Here is a 19,112-nt window from a genome sequence, read left to right on the forward strand (position 1 = left end):
ATAAAGGGTGAAGTGGGTTGGTATCATGGACGAGATGAGGTTGGAGAGGGCACGCGGGAGCGTTGGGAGAGAAATTAGAAAGAGTCGGGGTTCAGTGCGAGGTCAGGAGTGAGCCTGGCGAGGGAGGGGGAGATTTGGTGGGCAAGGGAGAAATGGAAAGCAGCATAAAATGTATGAATGGATGGTCTCTATCTTGGTGAGAAAGAAATGCTTGAGCTCCTTACATTTATGGGTGAGGGGCAGAGGGGACCAGGGAGAGGAGTTTAAGATAATGATTAGGAATGGAGAAAAGGAATCTGGAGTTATTTTTGCCCTCAAGGATGATCCTAGTGTTTTGGTAGAGGAGAAATGGATGCAACAGAATCAGCCAAATTAACTGCAGTCTGAATAGTGAAGAGAATTAATGGAGAAAATTCATTCAAGCACTAACATTGCCTGTATTGTCTTAGATAATACAGTAATCCAACCTGTTCAGTGGGCTCCTAGGTGAAGGAAGTAAAGGAATAACAGTGTTGCTCAAACATTCGCACAGAGGACAAAGAAATTCTCCATTCTCCACATCATAGCTTGTGTGCACCCTTAATCTCTGCTGTCTTCGCTGCTCTTTTGCTTGAACTGCATCAAAGTAGCTGCAAGGTAAAAAGAACAATGTTTAGTTTAACAGTTCTTCATATCAACACAAGAAGTCAATGTAACATACTCTGCATACAGGGAGAAGCTGGAGAGAAATTGGGTTGTCTCTTAAATTTGAGGACTGAACATGAATATTTTGCTTACTGCTTGTGAGAAATAAATTCCAGAAAATATTAGTTGAAGGTCAGACAGAGCTGTGGAACATTAGTAAACTGTACCTAAAATCCTACATGGCACATGCAAGGGCAGAAGCCTGGCAATGCAGCAGGATACTACTAAATATACCCATAAATTCTGCCTTAGGTTCTGAATATTTAAACACCATTACTGAATAGGAGCAACACCTTTGAATATTTGTGTTCCCAACTAGTGGTAATATGGTTTATATTTGCCCAAGAACTCAGTTGGAGGACAGGGTATAAAAGATATATAAGTTGGAGGACAGGGCATAAAAAAGCTTTTTGTACAATATTGGACAATCAATTATACAGCAACAGCAGGTTATGTTCAATATGTTTAAACAGTAGCTTAATTATAATAATAGATTAATTACCTTGCTGCCGAAGAATAATCCTTATTAATTAGCAATAAATAATGGTCAATTAAAGATCCCAGTGTGGTTGCAGACTGCTATATTCTTAGAATTTGCTCCCACATCATTTACAGAAATATAACTGTAGTAGAGACACTGTTAGCTTCTTATGTATTGGTAAAGGGAACCACATTTATTATTAAGATTTGGTACTAACCTCTGCCAACAGTGGGCGTGCATGATGTGTCCACAGCTTCCTATATGGGTGCCACAGGCCAAATCTGGCTGCATGAACAATGGATCATAGTTTTCTGATGAGAAGTAAAAATCACACTGAATAAAAAAGACTAAACAATTTAAGCATTTATTCACATCTAAAAGTTGAGCAAGAATATTTTACAGTATATATGATTTCTAAACATTACTGGCCAGCTCCACCTAAAAAGAGAACACCTGTTTACAAGCCTTTTATGCAACAGATATACTATGCCACTCAGCATAGCACAATACAATACTGAAGTATACATTCAGAGTAGTATGAATGGCAGTTTGGTATAAAATAATTTCTTTATGAACCAAGACTGGACTAACAATGCTAAAATCTGCCAATTTTTCCAGCCTTGTGGATTGAGGAAAAGTATGAAACAAAATCTGAGGTCCCATTTCATTGCAATTGTAAAATGTTATTTAATGAATTTACTTACGAATATTTATTTTCTACAATGAAAACTACCAGCATCAATACCATTGTGAAAATTCACCTGGATCCTGAATGGTTCTTGTTCTGTTTTTGGACAAGACTGTTGACCTCTGAACAAAGGATGCCAAGACCATTGCTTTGTTGTTCATTTTAATCTCTTGTTCCTCTTGGCACAAAATGCATGTAACAACTTGCTTCTTCTCAAAAACTCTGGTTTGTCTGGGACCTAAAGCAGTCAATGCTGCATCAGGAACCACAGGGCTAGAGATAAAACAAGACAAAATTAGCAACGCATTAAAAACATTTTTATAGGATACTCAGATCGAAAGTAGTTGTCATCTTGAAAAATACCATACGTGAAACAATTGTACATAACTTGAAAATTAGACACATCTGCCTGAAACTTCATTATGAATCTTTATCCTTTGTTCTAGTATTACAGTGCAAATCTACTTCAGTTATAGATTATTACACCCTTTCAATCTACAAACATTCAATTACCAAGGAAACCTAGCTTTGAGAACAATCAAAATGAAATATACCATCAAGCAAAGAGCTTGAGATTGGTCAACTTTAATACTCAAGACCCTCAGTTGGCCCGGTTTGTCTTGGAAGCCATCCTGTGTCTGGAATCAGGCTCCAAGAGAAAGTATGTCCGGGCAAAGTTGCAACTGAGACCTCCAAGGTCGCTTGAGGATTCAACTCTAAGGCGGCACATCACATCCCAAAATCATCTCAAGTGAACTTGAAGGAGAGTTGCTCCAGTGATCGAGTCATGAAGGCTTGGGTTACACGCACTTGATATGCAGATAACCAGTCAGCAGTGACTGGCACTTAATTCTCTTTCAACACAAACATCAAACTCCAAAAGACCAAACTGTCAAGTAATATGAAAAAGGAAATTATATACATCTTCCATTTATTCTTTCAAGGACTTGTCGCTCAACACATGCCTTTATATCGACAACCGTAGTAATTCATGAGATGCATTGCCATTACACTTCCTCCTGCCATGTGGCAGAGTCTCTCAGCAGTCTTGTGCTGCATTAGCCGTTAGCAACTTATCACAGGGGATTCGTTTTTCATTGTTCACCTGTCTCACCACAACCACTGACTTGACTGTGCTGCACTCCCAGAGTCAGACCTCGCTGATCAACTGGTCATCAGATGTTACATATGCCTCAAAATCTACTTCAGCAGGTACATTAAGCAACCCATTATAGCACTCCAAGAGCTGTTCAATGTTAGAAACATTGGCTCCTTATTGATGTTCAACTCATTGTTACCTTTGCCGATGATCACAGTGCACCAGCAGCTGATGGTCTGTGGAATGACCTCAGATTAAACAACAAATAGATCACTGATCCTGAAGTCCAACTGCAGCCCTCAAGTGTCACTGTAGGCTATCACGTAGCACTTAAGGAGATGGATGAGACACTTAACCTGAAGATTATTTAACCTGTCCATATCATATGGCAGCAGCTTTGACATAGGGTTGGGTGGCAAAAAAGGTAGATGCCGGCTGCCCGGTCAAACATTTCATAAACATGAGTCATCTAATCATCAAACAAGAGAAGAACTCAATGCTCAACTGCATCCAGGCCACAGTGATCATCTTGTTCTCCTCATAACGCATAGGAAACTGTTTCCAACAATGGAAACAATGACTTCGCAATTACGAAGGGTGTAAATTTTTCACTGCCACTCATGTTCACACACTGAGCAAATAATTCTATCATACTGTCCCCATTTGTATATGCCTTGGTAGAAAAGTTTACGGTCATTGGGCAGCATACGCCAGCAGTAAAAGTGTCCTACAGCTCATATTCTGAGAGAAACAGTATTCTAACCAACTATTCATGACACCAAGTTCACTGCAGATACTTCAAACTTTGATACTTTTGTTCCACCTACCCATTCACCTCTGTGGCTTGAAGCCTTGCATGCCCCATTATTGGTCCATCAACTGCCTTTGCTGCTGGGAGACAACCACTGACCAGCAGACATTGGGTATGCACCCATCAAAAACAGCACAACATCATATCCACATCCATGTAGGTGTGTTGTTGTGCACCATTTCAATTGCAGGTCACTGTTCCAACACTTCTACGTGGATATGCAATTCATTTATGAGTGAGAAATGGTAGTAAATTGGTCTGGGACCTTGCTTTTTTTTAACCCTTTCCATATGCTGTAACCTGCATAATTGCCATTTTCTTCCACACACATCCTTGGCCTCCAACACCATCTCTCATCAAGGTCACAGGTGATGGGGATATCAGACATCTAAGTGTCAATTGAGTAATTTTGTTTCAAGTTGATTTTAGGGTTTATCAAACACCATAAATAAAACTGTCCTACAAAGAAATAGTCTTGCTATATGGGATATTTGATTACATGAGTTCAAGTACCACAGAAATGTTACATTATCTATCACAGGCAAGGTCTACCTCATTCTTTCAACCTCTACATAAAAATGCCTAGATCATAATTTTTTTTAAAAAGAGGGGGAGGGAACAAGAGAACTCAGTATTTTTTTTTATTCGTTCATGGGATGTGGGCATCGCTGGCGAGGTCAGCGTTTATTGCCCATCCCTAATTGCCCTTGAGAAGGTGGTGGTGAGCCGCCGCCTTGAACGGCAGTCCGTGTGGTGAAGGTTCTCCCACAGTGCTGTTAGGAAGGGAGTTCCAGGATTTTGACCCAGCAACGATGAAGGAACGAGGATATATTTCAAAGTCGGGATGGTATGTGACTTGCAGGGGAACGTGCAGATGATGTTGTTCCCATGTGCCTGCTGCTCTTGTCCTTCTAGGTGGTAGAGGTCGCGGGTTTGGGAGGTGCTGTCGAAGAAGCCTTGGCGAGTTGCTGCAGTGCATCCTGTGGATGGTACACACTGCAGCCACAGTGCGCCAGTGGTGAAGGGAGTGAATGTTTAGGGTGGTGGATGGGGTGCCAATCAAGCGGGCTGCTTTGTCCTGGATGGTGTCGAGCTTCGAGTGTTGTTGGAGCTGCACTCATCCAGGCAAGTGGAGAGTATTCCATCACACTCCTGACTTGTGCCTTGTTGATGGTGGAAAGGCTTTGGGGAGTCAGGTGGTGAGTCACTCGCCGCAGAATACCCAGCCTCTGACCTGCTCTTGTAGCCACAGTATTTATATGGCTGGTCCAGTTAAGTTTCTGGTCAAAGGTGACCCCAGGATGTTGATTGTGGGAGATTCGGCGATGGTAATGCCGTTGAATGTCAAGGGGAGGTGGTTAGACTCTGTCTTGTTGGAGATGGTCATTGCCTGGCACTTATCTGGCGCAAATGTTACTTGCCTATTATCAGCCCAAGTCTGGATGTTGTCCAGGTCTTGCTGCATTATCTGAGGGTTTGCGAATGGAACTGAACACTGTGCAATCATCAGCAAACATCCCCATTTCTGACCTTATGATGGAGGGAAGGTCATTGATGAAGCAGCTGAAGATGGTTGGGCAGAGGACACCGCCCTGAGGAACTCCTGCAGCAATGTCCTGGGGCTGAGATGATTGGCCTCCAACAATCACAACCATCTTCCTTTGTGCTTGGTATGACTCCGCCACTGGAGAATTTTCTCCGATTCCCACTGACTTCAATTTTACTCGGGCTCCTTGGTGTCACACTCGGTCAAGGGCAGTCACTCTCACCTCACCTCTGGAATTCAGCTCTTTTGTCCATGTTTGGACCAAGGCTGTAATGAGGTCTGGAGCCAAGTGGTCCTGGCGAAACCCAAACTGAGCATCAGTGAGCAGATTATTGGTGAGAAAGTGCCGCTTGATAGCACTGTCGACGACACCTTCCATCACTTTGCTGATGATTGAGAGTAGACTGACTGGACGTTAATTGGCTGGATTGAATTTGTCCTGCTTTTTGGGGACAGGACATACCTGGGCAATTTTCACATTGTCGGGTAGATGCCAGTGTTGTAGCTGTATTGGAACAGCTTGGCTGGAGGTGCGGCTCGTTCTGGAGCACAAGTCTTCAGCACTACCGCTGGGATGTTGTCGGGGCCCATAGCCAGTGCTCTCAGCCGTTACTTGCCATCACGTGGAGTGAATCGAATTGGCTGAAGACTGGTTTCTGTGATGGTGGGGATATCGGGAGGAGGCAGAGATGGATCATCCACTCGGCACTTCTGGCTGAAGATGGTTGCAAACGCTTCAGCCTTATCTTTTGCACTCAAGTGCTGGACTCTACCATCATTGAGGATGGGGATGTTTGCAGAGCCTCCTCCTCCTGTTAGTTGTTTAATTGTCCACCACCATTCACAACTGGATGTGGCAGGACTGCAGAGCTTTGATCTGATCCCTTGGTTGTGGAATCGCTTAGCTCTGTCTATAGCTTGTTGCTTCCGCTGTTTAGCATGCATGCAATCCTGTGCTGTAGCTTCACCAGGTTGGCACCTCATTTTTAGGTACGCCTGGTGCTGCTCCTGGCATGCTCTTCTACACTCATTGAACCAGGGTTGATCCCCTGGCTTGTTGGTAATGGTAGAGTGAGGAATATGCCAGGCCATGAGGTTACAGGTTGTGCTGGAATACAATTCTGCTGCTGCTGATGGCCCACAGCGCCTCATGGATATCCAGTTTTGAGCTGAGAGATCTGTTCTGAATCTATCCCATTGAGCACGGTGATAGTGCCACACAACATATTGGATGGTGTCCTCAGTGCGAAGACAGGACTTCGTCTCCACGAGGACTGTGCAGTGGTCACTCCTACTAATACTGTCATGGGCAGATGCATCTGCGACAGGTAAATTGGTGAGGACGAGGTCAAGGAGGTTTTCCCTCGTGTTGGTTCGCTCACCACCTGCCGCAGGCCCAGTCTGGTAGCTATGCCCTATTTGCCATATGCCATGCACCAGCCTCATTCTCTAAGTGTTTGGAAGGAATCAGAGTAAACACGTTACAACAACCAAGTTAAGCAACAGGAAATGTACAGCAGAGTAACACTTCTGGTTTGTTACTGATGGTAGTTTGCACCTCAGCAAGAAAGTAGTCCTGCAAAACGAGGGCTGTTGCTGTGAGAGGCTACACACAGCACTGAAAGAGTAACATTCCATATCCCAGCAAGTTGACTTCAAATCTCTTATGGAATTAACTCACCCTCCCTTAATGATCTATTGCTATCATCCATTGATCGCTCCTCATTCAGCCACTGCTCTGCCCTCTAACTCCCTGCCCAGCTCCCGATACTGTGCCATTTTCTAAAGCATTACATTCTGCAACTCTGACCATTCACAATTAGGGTCATTGATTTATTCAGTAAGTGTAAACCAAATTCTATTTTTACTGGTGTTTTTTGGATCAAATTCTGCAATTCCAGCTATTTTCCCATGGACAATTTCATACTTTCCACACAATTTACCCGATCTTCTGAAAGAGGCACCCAAAAAAGCGGCTCAGTTTAATTTCTCCCTGATGTCGAATGAATACGAATCCAAACCACGCTATTCAATGCTAACCACTTGCATTCGACAGATGGCACGTCGATGATCCCAGCAGCACATGAAACATAGTTTTTCAAATACTATTTGGTCATCGAATGTATACCTTTATTCCATTCAATCCCACTTTTAGCTAGATATCTACTCCACTAAAAAAGCTTGATAAACAAATTGTTAACCGTCTTTGCTAATCTATTTCACCAATCTAATAGGATGTGGTCAAAGACAGTCTTGCTTGAACCTCATGAATTTTATACTTGTGCCTACTAGCTCTGTGATGCAAGTCCAAATTAAACAACCCTGTCTAAGTCCTGTCCTAAGACTTCAATTAATCTTTTCCTCATAAGAACAGTTCAGTTCTACACCTCTCTGCACAACACTGAGACCCAAGTCCCAGAATCGTCATCTTTACACTGGACTAAAGTGATAGCCAATACAAGCCACTAGTCTAAAAAAGGGTAGACGTGAAAGTTCTGAAAACTTAACATTCTGGATGCTGCCAGGAGGCCTGCTAAGAGAAATTCGCATTAATATTCAATCCTTCTGCATCAATCATAATAGCTCAGGTCTCTACCTTCTAATTTCGAATAAAAACACTTAACATGCACCATGCCCTGACAGAGGATAGCAGACAACTGGCTCTCAGGTCTCTGCCGATGGTACTCTGAAAATGTCACCTGGTGATGCATAAGTGTCCCAAAGTGACAGCATCTTATTTTCCTTGTCTGTCATAATTTGTCTGATGAAACAGTTGAGATTTGGAACTCTCATTTAGGTTGTTGACAAAAAGCCATTGAAGACAATGTGACATAGTAAGCAGAAATAGTATTTTCTTCTTAAAGTTACTAACACTTATATAGTAATAGGTGCCTTCCTGATGTATAACAGCAGTACATGCTAAAGGCCCTATTCCTTTACCTGTTGTCAGGTGCTGTGGAAGACGAAGCTTCTAATTCTTCTAACGTCTGTTGAAACAGCTCCCTATTTTCATCTATAAAATGCCTCTGCATTTCTGACATCTGGGCCATTATCTTCTCTCTTCGCAGCCGGGCAATTTCAGCTTTCCGCTTCCGATCTGCTTTGTCTTTATCTCGTAAGCACTTCAAAAAGGACAGTTAAAAGTAGGACTTAACACAAAACCTGTACCATGTTTTATAATTGCATTATTTAAATCTGCAAGAAAAATGGGGGGGGGGGGGGGGGGGGGGGGGAGGAAGAGAAAGGCTCACAGCAAGCATGTTAAACCTTCTTCAGATTTTTAAAAATGATTTGGTTAGATAGTAAAACACATGTCAGCTTTGTAACATTTCCAAGTCAATTAATTTAATGTCTTTTTAATGTTAGCATTTTTTAAGTACACAAATTACAAATGTAACCAATTTAAAAGCTATTATATTGCACACTTCTAAAAATGTTTATTAATAATACAAATTCCCATAATAAAACTTACAATGAAGCAATTTTATTGTCTAATACTTCATCATACTCTCAATGATTCAGCCAGCTTATCAAGGAAATGAGTCAGCCACAAATACCAGGAAGGTCTCAAATTCATTCAGGGTTTTGCTCAATTCGCCATTGCAGTAGCAGGATGCTACTACTGCAATGGCCTTGGGTTACTGAGGAGAAAATATGTCAGGGGTCCTGCTCCTGACTGCTATCCAGTGAATGCTGCTCTAAGGGAATTTATGTGGATGTTAGATGAGGCTGTGATAACGCCCACAAATTAAAATCTTGCTGACACCGCTAGCGATCAAACTCACGCACAAATATGGGGGGCTGTCAGTGATAGTGAAACCGCACCACAAGAAGGAGCCAAAGCCTTCAACAAAGAGGGGAGCAGAAGGGAGAGAAAAATAAGAAAACAAACTTAAATCACTGAATGAAAAACTTCAATATAATACTTGACAGGAAGGCACAACTTAAAGGGAAAATTTAAACCGGATGCAATTGTTCACAAAAATATACTGCAAATTACAAAACGTTTGTATTGGACCACCAGGAAACTCACTTTTAATAAATAGTTTTAAAGCACCAAAATATCCTTATATTATGCACATATTTTTGGAAAATATGTATCGACACTCAAAGATTTGAATATATGACTGTATGAAGCCATGCATTCCCGATCAGGAACAGTAAATGTTTTTAATGGCCTGACGTTCATTCTATTATCTTACCTCCTCGACACCGTGCCCTTCTGACTCTACAATAGGTGCTGAATTACTCCGTTCTCTCATCTTTTTAATACCTCCGAAAAGCTTTAAAAACAAAAATCAGGCTATGAAGAATTGAATACAAATTAACAATCCATTTTTATTACTTTGTTACATCACCACATTTTTCTTAATTATTTCCTTACAGATTTCATAAAATTATGCAAATCACAGATTATCAACATTGGTGTTCATGTTTAGAAGGCTTTCAGCTAAACATTTGTTCAGATTAAAATGAACTGAAATTAATTTTCAAAGATACGTTCGACCCCTTTCAGAATTATATCTTAACTTTTCATGCCAATTTCATGAGTCGGCTGGCAAAAGTGGTACATAAAGTATATTCAAGTGTGAGAGAGATATTAAAATAAGCAGACAAAGAAAAACACAAAGTAGTCGGCTACTGAAGGAAGCTTAAGCAGGTACAATTGTTATTTAGGATTCATTTTCCTTTTTGCACTCATTGAAGTGAAGGTCTCTAAGAAGGGAACAATTCTTCCTCCACTTTTGTTATCACCAAGTGATTCCAGGTACAGAAAAGCCTCAGAAGAACATCCCGACCGCCAATTCTTCTGCTTTGAACACCAGAGATATTTGTGGCCTCTGCAAGACTTATCAATTCACTAACAATTTTTACTGTTGGCCCACGCATTAATTTCACAAAGGGCCCTTACAATACAGCCGGTAGGTTTTCACAAATCAGTATGGGAGTCACCTTTTAAACCCCGAACCACAAGAGTGTTCCAACCCACTACACGCTTTGATCCTTGTGCATCAGTAAAGAGAAGTGTGTGGGGCACATTTGATAACTTCTTTCTGGATTAAGCACAAAAAATTAATATTTTCTCCAAGTAATAAACCAAAATATTTTTAGATGAGTTTTATTCCAATTTTAAATGGGAATTTTAAACTCGAGTGGCAGGGGGATGGGAACTTGAGCGGGGAGTCAGAAGAGAGTAAAGTTGAAAGCAGCAAGAGAGGGGAGGACCCAGGGGAAATTTACAATACAAATAGTTTTTCAAGAACAAGTGAAAGGGAAAAACAGAGCAGAAGAGAGTGTACTTTAGGCACCACAGATAAAGTGAAAACTCGAAGGTGTAAAGCGATTAACCCAGCATCAAAGCTGAAGGACAGGCTAGGGTGCGTGGCCCAACTAAGAGTTCTATATACAAACGCACAGAATATAAGGAATAATTTAAATGAACTACAGGCACAAATTCAAATTGGAGGGTATGACATGATAGCTATTACTGAGACATGGCTGCCGGGAGGTCAGGATTGGGAACTAAATATACCAGGTTATAAGGCCCACAGGAGAGATAGGGAAAATGGAAGAGGGGGAAGAGTAGCCTTAGTGATTAGAGATGAAATCAATTCAATGATAAAGAAGGATATAACGAGAGGTAAGCAGCCAACAGAGACCTTATGGGTTGAATTGAGAAATAGGAAAGGATCTAAGACTACAATGGGAGTTGTGTATAGGACCCCTGGCAGCAGCTCTGAAGTGCTAAATTATATAAATGCAGAGATTAGACAAGCGTGTAACAAAGGCATAGTGGTCTTAATGGGGGACTTTAACCTTCACATATTGGGGAAAGCAGACTAGCAACTATCAGAAAGGTAGTGAATTTCTTGAGTGTGTCCGGGATAGTTTTCTGCAGCAGTATGTCCTAGAGGCAACAAGGGGACAAGCCATACTAGATTTAGTAATGAGTAATGAACCAGATTTAGTTAACAGCTTAACTGTGCGTGAACATCTATCCAATAGCAATCATAACATGATCGAGTTCAAGGTAGTGTTTGAAAGGGAAAAAAGTAAATCAGCTGCTAAGATTCAATGGGATGAGACAGAGACTGTCCACAGTAAACTGGACAAATCTGTTAATGGGTAAAACGACTGATGATCAGTGGGAAATGTTTAAAGAAACATTTAACGTGATACAGAACAGGTTTATACCCGAGGGGCAAGAACTCTACTTTCCAAAAAAAAAAGCCATGGACAACTAAAGAGGTAAGGGTGAGTATAAGACATAAGGAAAGGGCATACAAAAAGGCAAAAAAATGGCACAGATCCTGACGAATGGGAAAGATACAAAAGATCAACAAAGGGTCACAAAACAGATAGTAAGAGCTACAAAAAAAAGTATAAAAAGAAACTTGCAAGGGATATCAAAATCAATATGAAGAACTTTTATAGTTATATTAGGAAAAGAGGGTGGTCAGGAGCAACATTGGCCCCTTAAAAACTGAAAGTCGGGATATTGTCATTGACAATGGGGAAATGGCAGACATGTTGAATAATTACTTTGCCTCAGTATTTACAGTAGAAAGAGAGGATAGCATGCCGGAAATGCCAAGAAAATTAATATTGAATCGGGGCCAGGGACTCAATAAAATTAACATAAGTAAAACAACAGTAATGAAGAAAATAATAGCACTAAAGAGTGACAAATCACCAGGACCAGATGGTTTCCATCCCAGGGTTTTAAACGAAGTAGGTGAGCACATTGCAGATGCCCTAACTATAATCTTTCAAAGTTCTCTCGATTCAGGAACCAGCCCTCTCGAGTGGAAAATTACACGTCACTCCGCTTTTTAAAGAAAGGAGGGGGAAACCAGGGAATTATAGACCCGTTAGCCTAACATCTGTTGTGGGGAAAATGCTGGAGTCTATAATTAAAGATAGGGTGACTGAACACAGAGCATTTTCAGTTAATCAGAGAGAGCCAGCATGGATTTGTGAAAGGTAGGTCGTGCCTGACAAACCTGACTGAATTTTTTGAAGAGGTGACCAAAGTAGTGGACAGGGGAATGTCAATGGATGTTACTTATATGGACTTCCAGAAGGCATTTGATAAGGTCCCCAAAGAGACTGTTAGCTAAGATAGAAGCCCATGGAATCGAGGGAAAAGTACGGACTTGGTTAGGAAATTGGCTGAGCGAAAGGCGACAGAGTAGGGATAATGGGTAGGTACTCACATTGGCAGGATGTGACTAGTGGAGTCCCGCAGGGATCTGTCTTGGGGCCTCAATTATTCACAATATTTATTAACGACTTAGATGAAGACATAGATAGTCTCATATCTAAGTTTGCCGATGACACAAAGATTGGTGGCATTGTAAGCAGTGTAGATGAAAACATAAAAATTACAAAGGGATATTGATAGATTAAGTGAATGGGCAAAACTATGGCAAATGGAATTCAATGTAGGCAAATGTGAGGTCACCCACTTTGGACCAAAAAAGGATAGAACAGGGTACTTTCTAAATGATAAAAAATTAAAAATAGTGGATGTCCAAAAGGACTTAGGGGTTCAGGTACATAGATCATTGAAGTGTAATGAACAGGTATAGAAAATAATCAAGAAGGCAAATGGAATGTTGGCCTTTATATCTAGAGGACTAGAGTACAAGGGGGCAGAAGTTATGCTGCAGCTATACAAAACCCTGGTTTGACCGCACCTGGAGTACTGTGAGCAGTTCTGGGCACCGCACCTTCGGAAGGACATATTGGCCTTGGAGGGAGTGCAGCGTAGGTTTACTGGAATGATACCCGGACTTCAAGGGTTAAGTTACGAGGAGAGATTACACAAATTGGGGTTGTATTCTCTCGAGTTTAGAAGGTTAAGGGGTGATCTGACCGAAGTTTATAAGATATTAAGGGGAACAGATAGGGTGGAGAGAGAGAAACGATTTCCGCTGGTTGGGGATTCTAGGACTCGGGGCCACAGTTTAATAATTAGAGCCAGACCTTTCAGGAGCGAGATTAGAAAACATTTCTACACACAAAGGGTTGTAGAAGTTTGGAACTCTCTTCCGCAAACGGCAATTGATGGGAGCTCAATTGCTAATTTTAAATCTGAGATAGATAGCTTTTTGGCAGCCTAAGGTGTTATGAGATATGGGCCAAAAGCAGGTATACGGAGTTAAATCATAGATCAGCCATGATCTTATCAAATGGCGGAGCAGGCTCGAGGGGCTCAATGGCCTACTCCTGTTCCTATGAAGTGAAAGACTGGGATTAATCTAAATGAAAAATGGACCATCTTTCCTCCAAAGTTTACATGGGGTCTTTGAAAACATAAAATGAGAAATGTACTCAAATTTGCTAGTGTTTCCTTCATTTAATGCACAGATTGCTTAGTTTATACAACCCATAAAAATCTCAACTGTTAAGGAGTTTCAGGTCTTTGTACAAATTGCCATTAACAAAATCAGTTTTTTCTTTTACATCTAATATATTTCTCAGCATTCAACTCTGCGTTACTTTCCTATATGGTGAAGGTAGTCTGGCCCCGGATTTCCCCTTTAGTTACCAAGTATTCTTCATAGCTAGATTTATACTAAACAACCAGTCTAAGCCCAGTTTTGTCGAGCCTGAAGCACAGCCACCAAAACCTGTTATTTTGTGGACTGGAAATTATAATGTGCCCGGTATGGGTGTACTTACCCGCTCCTTGGCAGTCTTTTATTCTTTTTTGAAAAAGTTGGGCTCATAAAAGTGGCAGAGGTTAGTGCTGGAGAATGGAATTCTTGCCATTAAAAGACATCTAGTTTTCTTTTAATTTGTTCTTGGGTGTGGGCAAATCTGACAAAGCTGCATTTATTCTCTATCCCCAATTGCCCTAAGGTGGAGGTGGGCTTTCTCCTTGAACCTCTACAGTCTACTGGTGCACGGTAGCAACTATGAATGAACGGCTGTACATGTCCATCAGGATAATGTGACTTGGAGGGGAAGTTGCAGGTGATGGTATTCCCTTAACAGTGCTGCTGTCACCAGTGTGAGCATCAAGCAATCCAGGTAAGGTGTGGAGCAAAGGTGCACAGCCAGACACAAATTAAAGCTCCGTCTACTCTGTCCCAACAAGGCGCCTCAGCCAAAACTAGAGAAGGGAATCCTCTACGGCACCAGTGTAACATTTTTTCCATTTCCCACACCACCCATCCTGTAATAGTTTCTTCCATGGGCCCATGCGCACTACAAACAGGGCTGATATGTTGCAAAATCATTTCACACAAGATCCTTTCAACCAGCAAATAGAGCAAACTTTAATCCCATAAATCTGGCCTGTATCTGAACTGAGGCCCCAAAAGGAGAAAGTTCACTCTCTAATCCACTGGTAGCTATATTTGAAATACCACTTCACATTGGACGGGTGTTATACCCTATGTGGTACCTAGCCCAAGCAGTGCAAGATTGCATCGTTCTCACATTTACTGGTTTTTTTGGCATTCCAGTCAGACTGGGACCCAACTCTGACATTATGTTACCAATTTTGCATCAGCGTGCACCTGAAAAAGTGAGAGAGAGCGCGAGCGCGCAAAGACTGCACCTGGGAGATAGGGGTGTTTATTTAAAAAGGTCAATACTTCCTCCTTCCAAGATATACTTCTGTGCAAATCTGTATTCTAGTAATACCAACAGAAACTGAAACAAAGAAATTTAACTGATTAACACAACTGGAACATACCTTAAGTATCCATTTGATCATGTCCTTATAAACCTCTAAATGGGGAGCATTTTGCAAGGTTTCTAGCATTGCCAAAATACTAGGCGTGTTTTCTGGAGCCTCCCCAGGACCTGCCAAATAGTTTCAAAGTAAATAATTATGACAATATGCCAATAACAAATATTTGCATAACTCACCCGATAGAGTACATCTTAATAAATCTATTTAAGTTATTCTAATGAAGTGTGCAGACCATTTCTTTGGTGCTCAAGAAAAGGACCACCTTAGAAACATTCCTCAAATCTAGGTTAGATTTATCCTAGATTGGCAGCAATTGCCCCAGAACTGCAACTGCAATCATGTTCCAGAATGCACAATGACTCAAACAGCACCTGTGTTCACCACAAATTCATATACAGTCTTAAGGAACGACAACAACTGCTTCACTTAGGCTTGAGCATAAGGGACCTGAGGAAGTATAAACTCAACACCGAGCTGAATCAGACAAAGGTAGGGAAGAGTAGGTCTCACAATCTCTTCTCTAGCTTCTGCAGACCATACATGGTCCATGCCCTTAGAAAGTAATATAAAAGGAATGGAAAGGATCAAGAGGGGAAAAAATATCAAGATTTTAAGGTCTCGGAGCTGAAATGTAAGCTAAAGGAGGAAAATGTATTCTCATTACAGGAAAGAATATGATCCAAGCTTTTAAAATAATGAATTGATACAGGCAGATGCAGAGAAGTACTCCACACAAAACCAAAACAGAAGAACAGATGATTATCAATTGAAGATGCCACTATGTAAGCTTAGCATAACGGCGGGAGAGAGCGAGACCAGAGCGGGGATATAAACAGCGTGGAGAGAGCGAGAGTTCAGTCGGTGAGCGGCGGGAGAGAGCGAGACCAGAGCGGAGATAAAAACAGCGTGGAGAGAGCGAGAGTTCAGTCGGTGAGCGGCGGGAGAGAGCGAGACCAGAGCGGGGATAAAAACAGCGCGGAGAGAGCGAGAGTTCAGTCGGTGAGCGGCGGGAGAGAGCGAGACCAGAGCGGGGATATAAACAGCGTGGAGAGAGCGAGAGTTCAGTCGGTGAGCGGCGGGAGAGAGCGAGACCAGAGCGGGGATATAAACAGCGTGGAGAGAGCGAGAGTTCAGTCGGTGAGCGGCGGGAGAGAGCGAGACCAGAGCGGAGATATAAACAGCGCGGAGAGAGCGAGAGTCCAGTCGGTGAACGGCGGGAGAGAGCGAGACCAGAGCGGGGATAAAAACAGCGCGGAGAGAGCGAGAGTTCAGTCGGTGAGCGGCGGGAGAGAGCGAGACCAGAGCGGGGATAAAAACAGCGCGGAGAGAGCGAGAGTTCAGTCGGTGAGCGGCGGGAGAGAGCGAGACCAGAGCGGGGATAAAAACAGCGCGGAGAGAGCGAGAGTTCAGTCGGTGAGCGGCGGGAGAGAGCGAGACCAGAGCGGAGATATAAACAGCGCGGAGAGAGCGAGAGTCCAGTCGGTGAACGGCGGGAGAGAGCGAGACCAGAGCGGAGATATAAACAGCGCGGAGAGAGCGAGAGTCCAGTCGGTGAGCGACGGGAGAGAGCGAGACCAGAGCGGAGATATAAACAGCGCGGAGAGAGCGAGAGTCCAGTCGGTGAGCGGCGGGAGAGAGCGAGACCAGAGCTAACTCTGAGACCAGCGGCAGTTCGGGGTGACGTCACCAGTCAGAAAGTGACGTGGCACAGGGGAGGCAGCTGATTGGTGAGTAGGTTCAGGTGAGTATTTCTACCATTTTACTGTAAGTAAAGTAATAAGGGAAGATCTGCAGGTTTTATAGCAGGTAGTGTTTTTTTTTTAGTGAACCTAGGTCCCTAGTATAGTTAACATTTTCTAATTTCAACGTAATTTAAAAGGGGTAACTAAGCTAAGGCAAGTCATGGCAGCAGACCTCGCACCCGTGATATGCTCCTCCTGCAAGATGTGGGAAGTCATGGACACTACCAGTGTCCCTGCCGACCATGTGTGCGGGAAGTGTGTCCACCTGCAGCTACTGACCGATCGTATCTCGGAGCTGGAGCTGCGGGTGGACTCACTGTGGAGCATCCGCGATGCAGAGAAACTCGTGGATAGCACGTTTAGCGAGTTGGTCACACCGCAGGTAAAGGGTATACAGGCAGGAAGTGAATGGGTGACCACCAGGAAGAGTAAGAGATGCAGGCAGGTAGTGCAGGGATCCCCTGTGGCCATCCCCCTCTCAAACAGATATGCCACTTTGGATGCTGTTGGGGGGGATGACTTATCAGGGGAAGGCAGCAGCAGCCAACTTCCTGGCACCACGGGTCGCTCTGCTGCACAGGCTGGGAGGAAAAAGAGTGGCAGAGCTATGGTGATAGGGGACTCAATTGTAAGGGGAATAGACAGGCGTTTCTGCGGCCGCAACCGAGACTCCAGGATGGTGTGTTGCCTCCCTGGTGCAAGGATCAAGGATGTCTCGGAGCGGCTACAGAACATTTTGGAGGGGGAGGGCGAACAGCCAGCTGTCGTGGTGCACATAGGCACCAACGATATAGGTAAAAAAGGGATGAGGTCCTAAAAGCAGAATATAGGGAGTTAGGAGGTAAATTAAAAAATAGGACCTCAAAGGTAGTAATCTCAGGATTGCTGCCAGTGCCACGTGCTAGTCAGAGTAGAAATAGGAGGATATTTCAAATGAATACGTGGCTAGAGGAATGGTGCAAGGGGGAGGGATTCAAATTCCTGGGACACTGGAAACGGTTCTGGGGGAGGTGGGACCAGTACAAACCGGATGGTCTGCACCTGGGCAGGGCCGGGACCGCTGTCCTAGGAGGAGTGTTTGCTAGTGCTGTTGGGGAGGGTTTAAACTAAAGTGGCAGGGGGTTGGGAACCTGAGCAGGGAGAGAGAGGAAAGCGTAACAGGAAGGGACAGAAGGTATGGAGTAATAGGTAAAGTGTTAAAAAAGGAAAAACCAGGAACTAAGCGTCACAAAACAGATTTGAAAGTTCTTTATCTGAATGCACGTAGCATTCGTAATAAAATGGACGAGTTAACGGCACAAATAACTACGTATGGGTATGATCTTGTGGCCATTACAGAAACATGGCTGCAGGGTGACAACGACTGGGAATTAAATATGCCAGGGTATTTAACAATCAGGAAGGACAGGCAGGAAGGAAGGGGAGGTGGGGTGGCTATGTTAATAAAGGAAGGAATCACTGTAATACAGAGAAATGATATTGGGACAAAGCATTAAGATAATGAAACAGTTTGGGTGGAGATAAGGAATAATAAGGGAAAAAAAACATTAGTGGGCGTAGTATATAGGCCTCCTAATAGTTGCAACTCTGCTGGAAGAAGTATCAGGAGATAGTCGGGGCATGTAATAAGGGAACAGTCATAATTATGGGGGATTTTAATTATATTAACTGGACAAATCAAATTGGGCAGAGCAGCCTTGAGGACGAGTTCATTGAGTGCATCAGGGATGGATTTCTTGAGCAGTATGTAACTGATCCTACAAGGGGGCAGGCAACCTTGGACCTGGTCCTGTGTAATGAGTCAGGATTAATTAATAATGTCCTAGTTAAGGATCCCCTTGGAACGAGCGACCACAACATGGTTGAATTCCATATCCAATTAGAGGGTGAGAAGGTTGATTCTCAAACAAGCGTACTGAGCTTGAATAAAGGAGACTATGATGGTATGAGAGCGGAATTGATTAAAGTGGACTGGGAAAATAGATTAAAGGGTAAGACGGTACATGAGCAGTGGTGTTCATTTAGGGAGTTATTTTACAACTTTCAAAATAAATATATTCCACTGAGGAAAAAAGGGTGTAAAAGAAATGACAGCCATCCGTGGCTAAGTAAAGAAATCAAGGATAGTATCCGACTAAAAACAAGGACATATAAGGTAGCCAAACTTAGTGGGAGGATAGAAGATTGGGAATTCTTCAAAAGACAGCAAAAAGTAACTAAAGGATTGATTAAGAAAGGGAAGTTAGATTATGAAAAGAAATTAGCAAAAAATATAAAAACAGATAGCAAGAGTTTCTATAGTTATATAAAAAGAAAAAGGGTGGCTAAGGCAAACATAGGTCCCTTAGAGGA

At 42.7% G+C, this 19,112-nt stretch overlaps 1 protein-coding gene across 4 annotated transcripts in view; it reads right to left on the bottom strand.

Moving 5' to 3' along the window:
• Window positions 1-19,112, bottom strand: part of ubr2 (ubiquitin protein ligase E3 component n-recognin 2) — a 125,322-nt gene that overhangs the window by 27,050 nt on the left and 79,160 nt on the right. For all 4 annotated transcript variants that reach the window (XM_067988833.1, XM_067988832.1, XM_067988834.1 and 1 more), the window contains exons 27-32: window positions 15,019-15,128; window positions 9,512-9,592; window positions 8,250-8,431; window positions 1,927-2,126; window positions 1,383-1,476; window positions 468-629 (exon numbers count right to left, since the gene is read on the bottom strand). In XM_067988833.1, coding sequence (XP_067844934.1) covers window positions 468-629; window positions 1,383-1,476; window positions 1,927-2,126; window positions 8,250-8,431; window positions 9,512-9,592; window positions 15,019-15,128 — 829 coding nt within the window. The remainder of the gene's footprint in view (window positions 1-467; window positions 630-1,382; window positions 1,477-1,926; window positions 2,127-8,249; window positions 8,432-9,511; window positions 9,593-15,018; window positions 15,129-19,112) is intronic.

Source organism: Heptranchias perlo, chromosome 8 (assembly GCF_035084215.1).
Source record: "Heptranchias perlo isolate sHepPer1 chromosome 8, sHepPer1.hap1, whole genome shotgun sequence".
NCBI lineage: Eukaryota > Metazoa > Chordata > Chondrichthyes > Hexanchiformes > Hexanchidae > Heptranchias > Heptranchias perlo.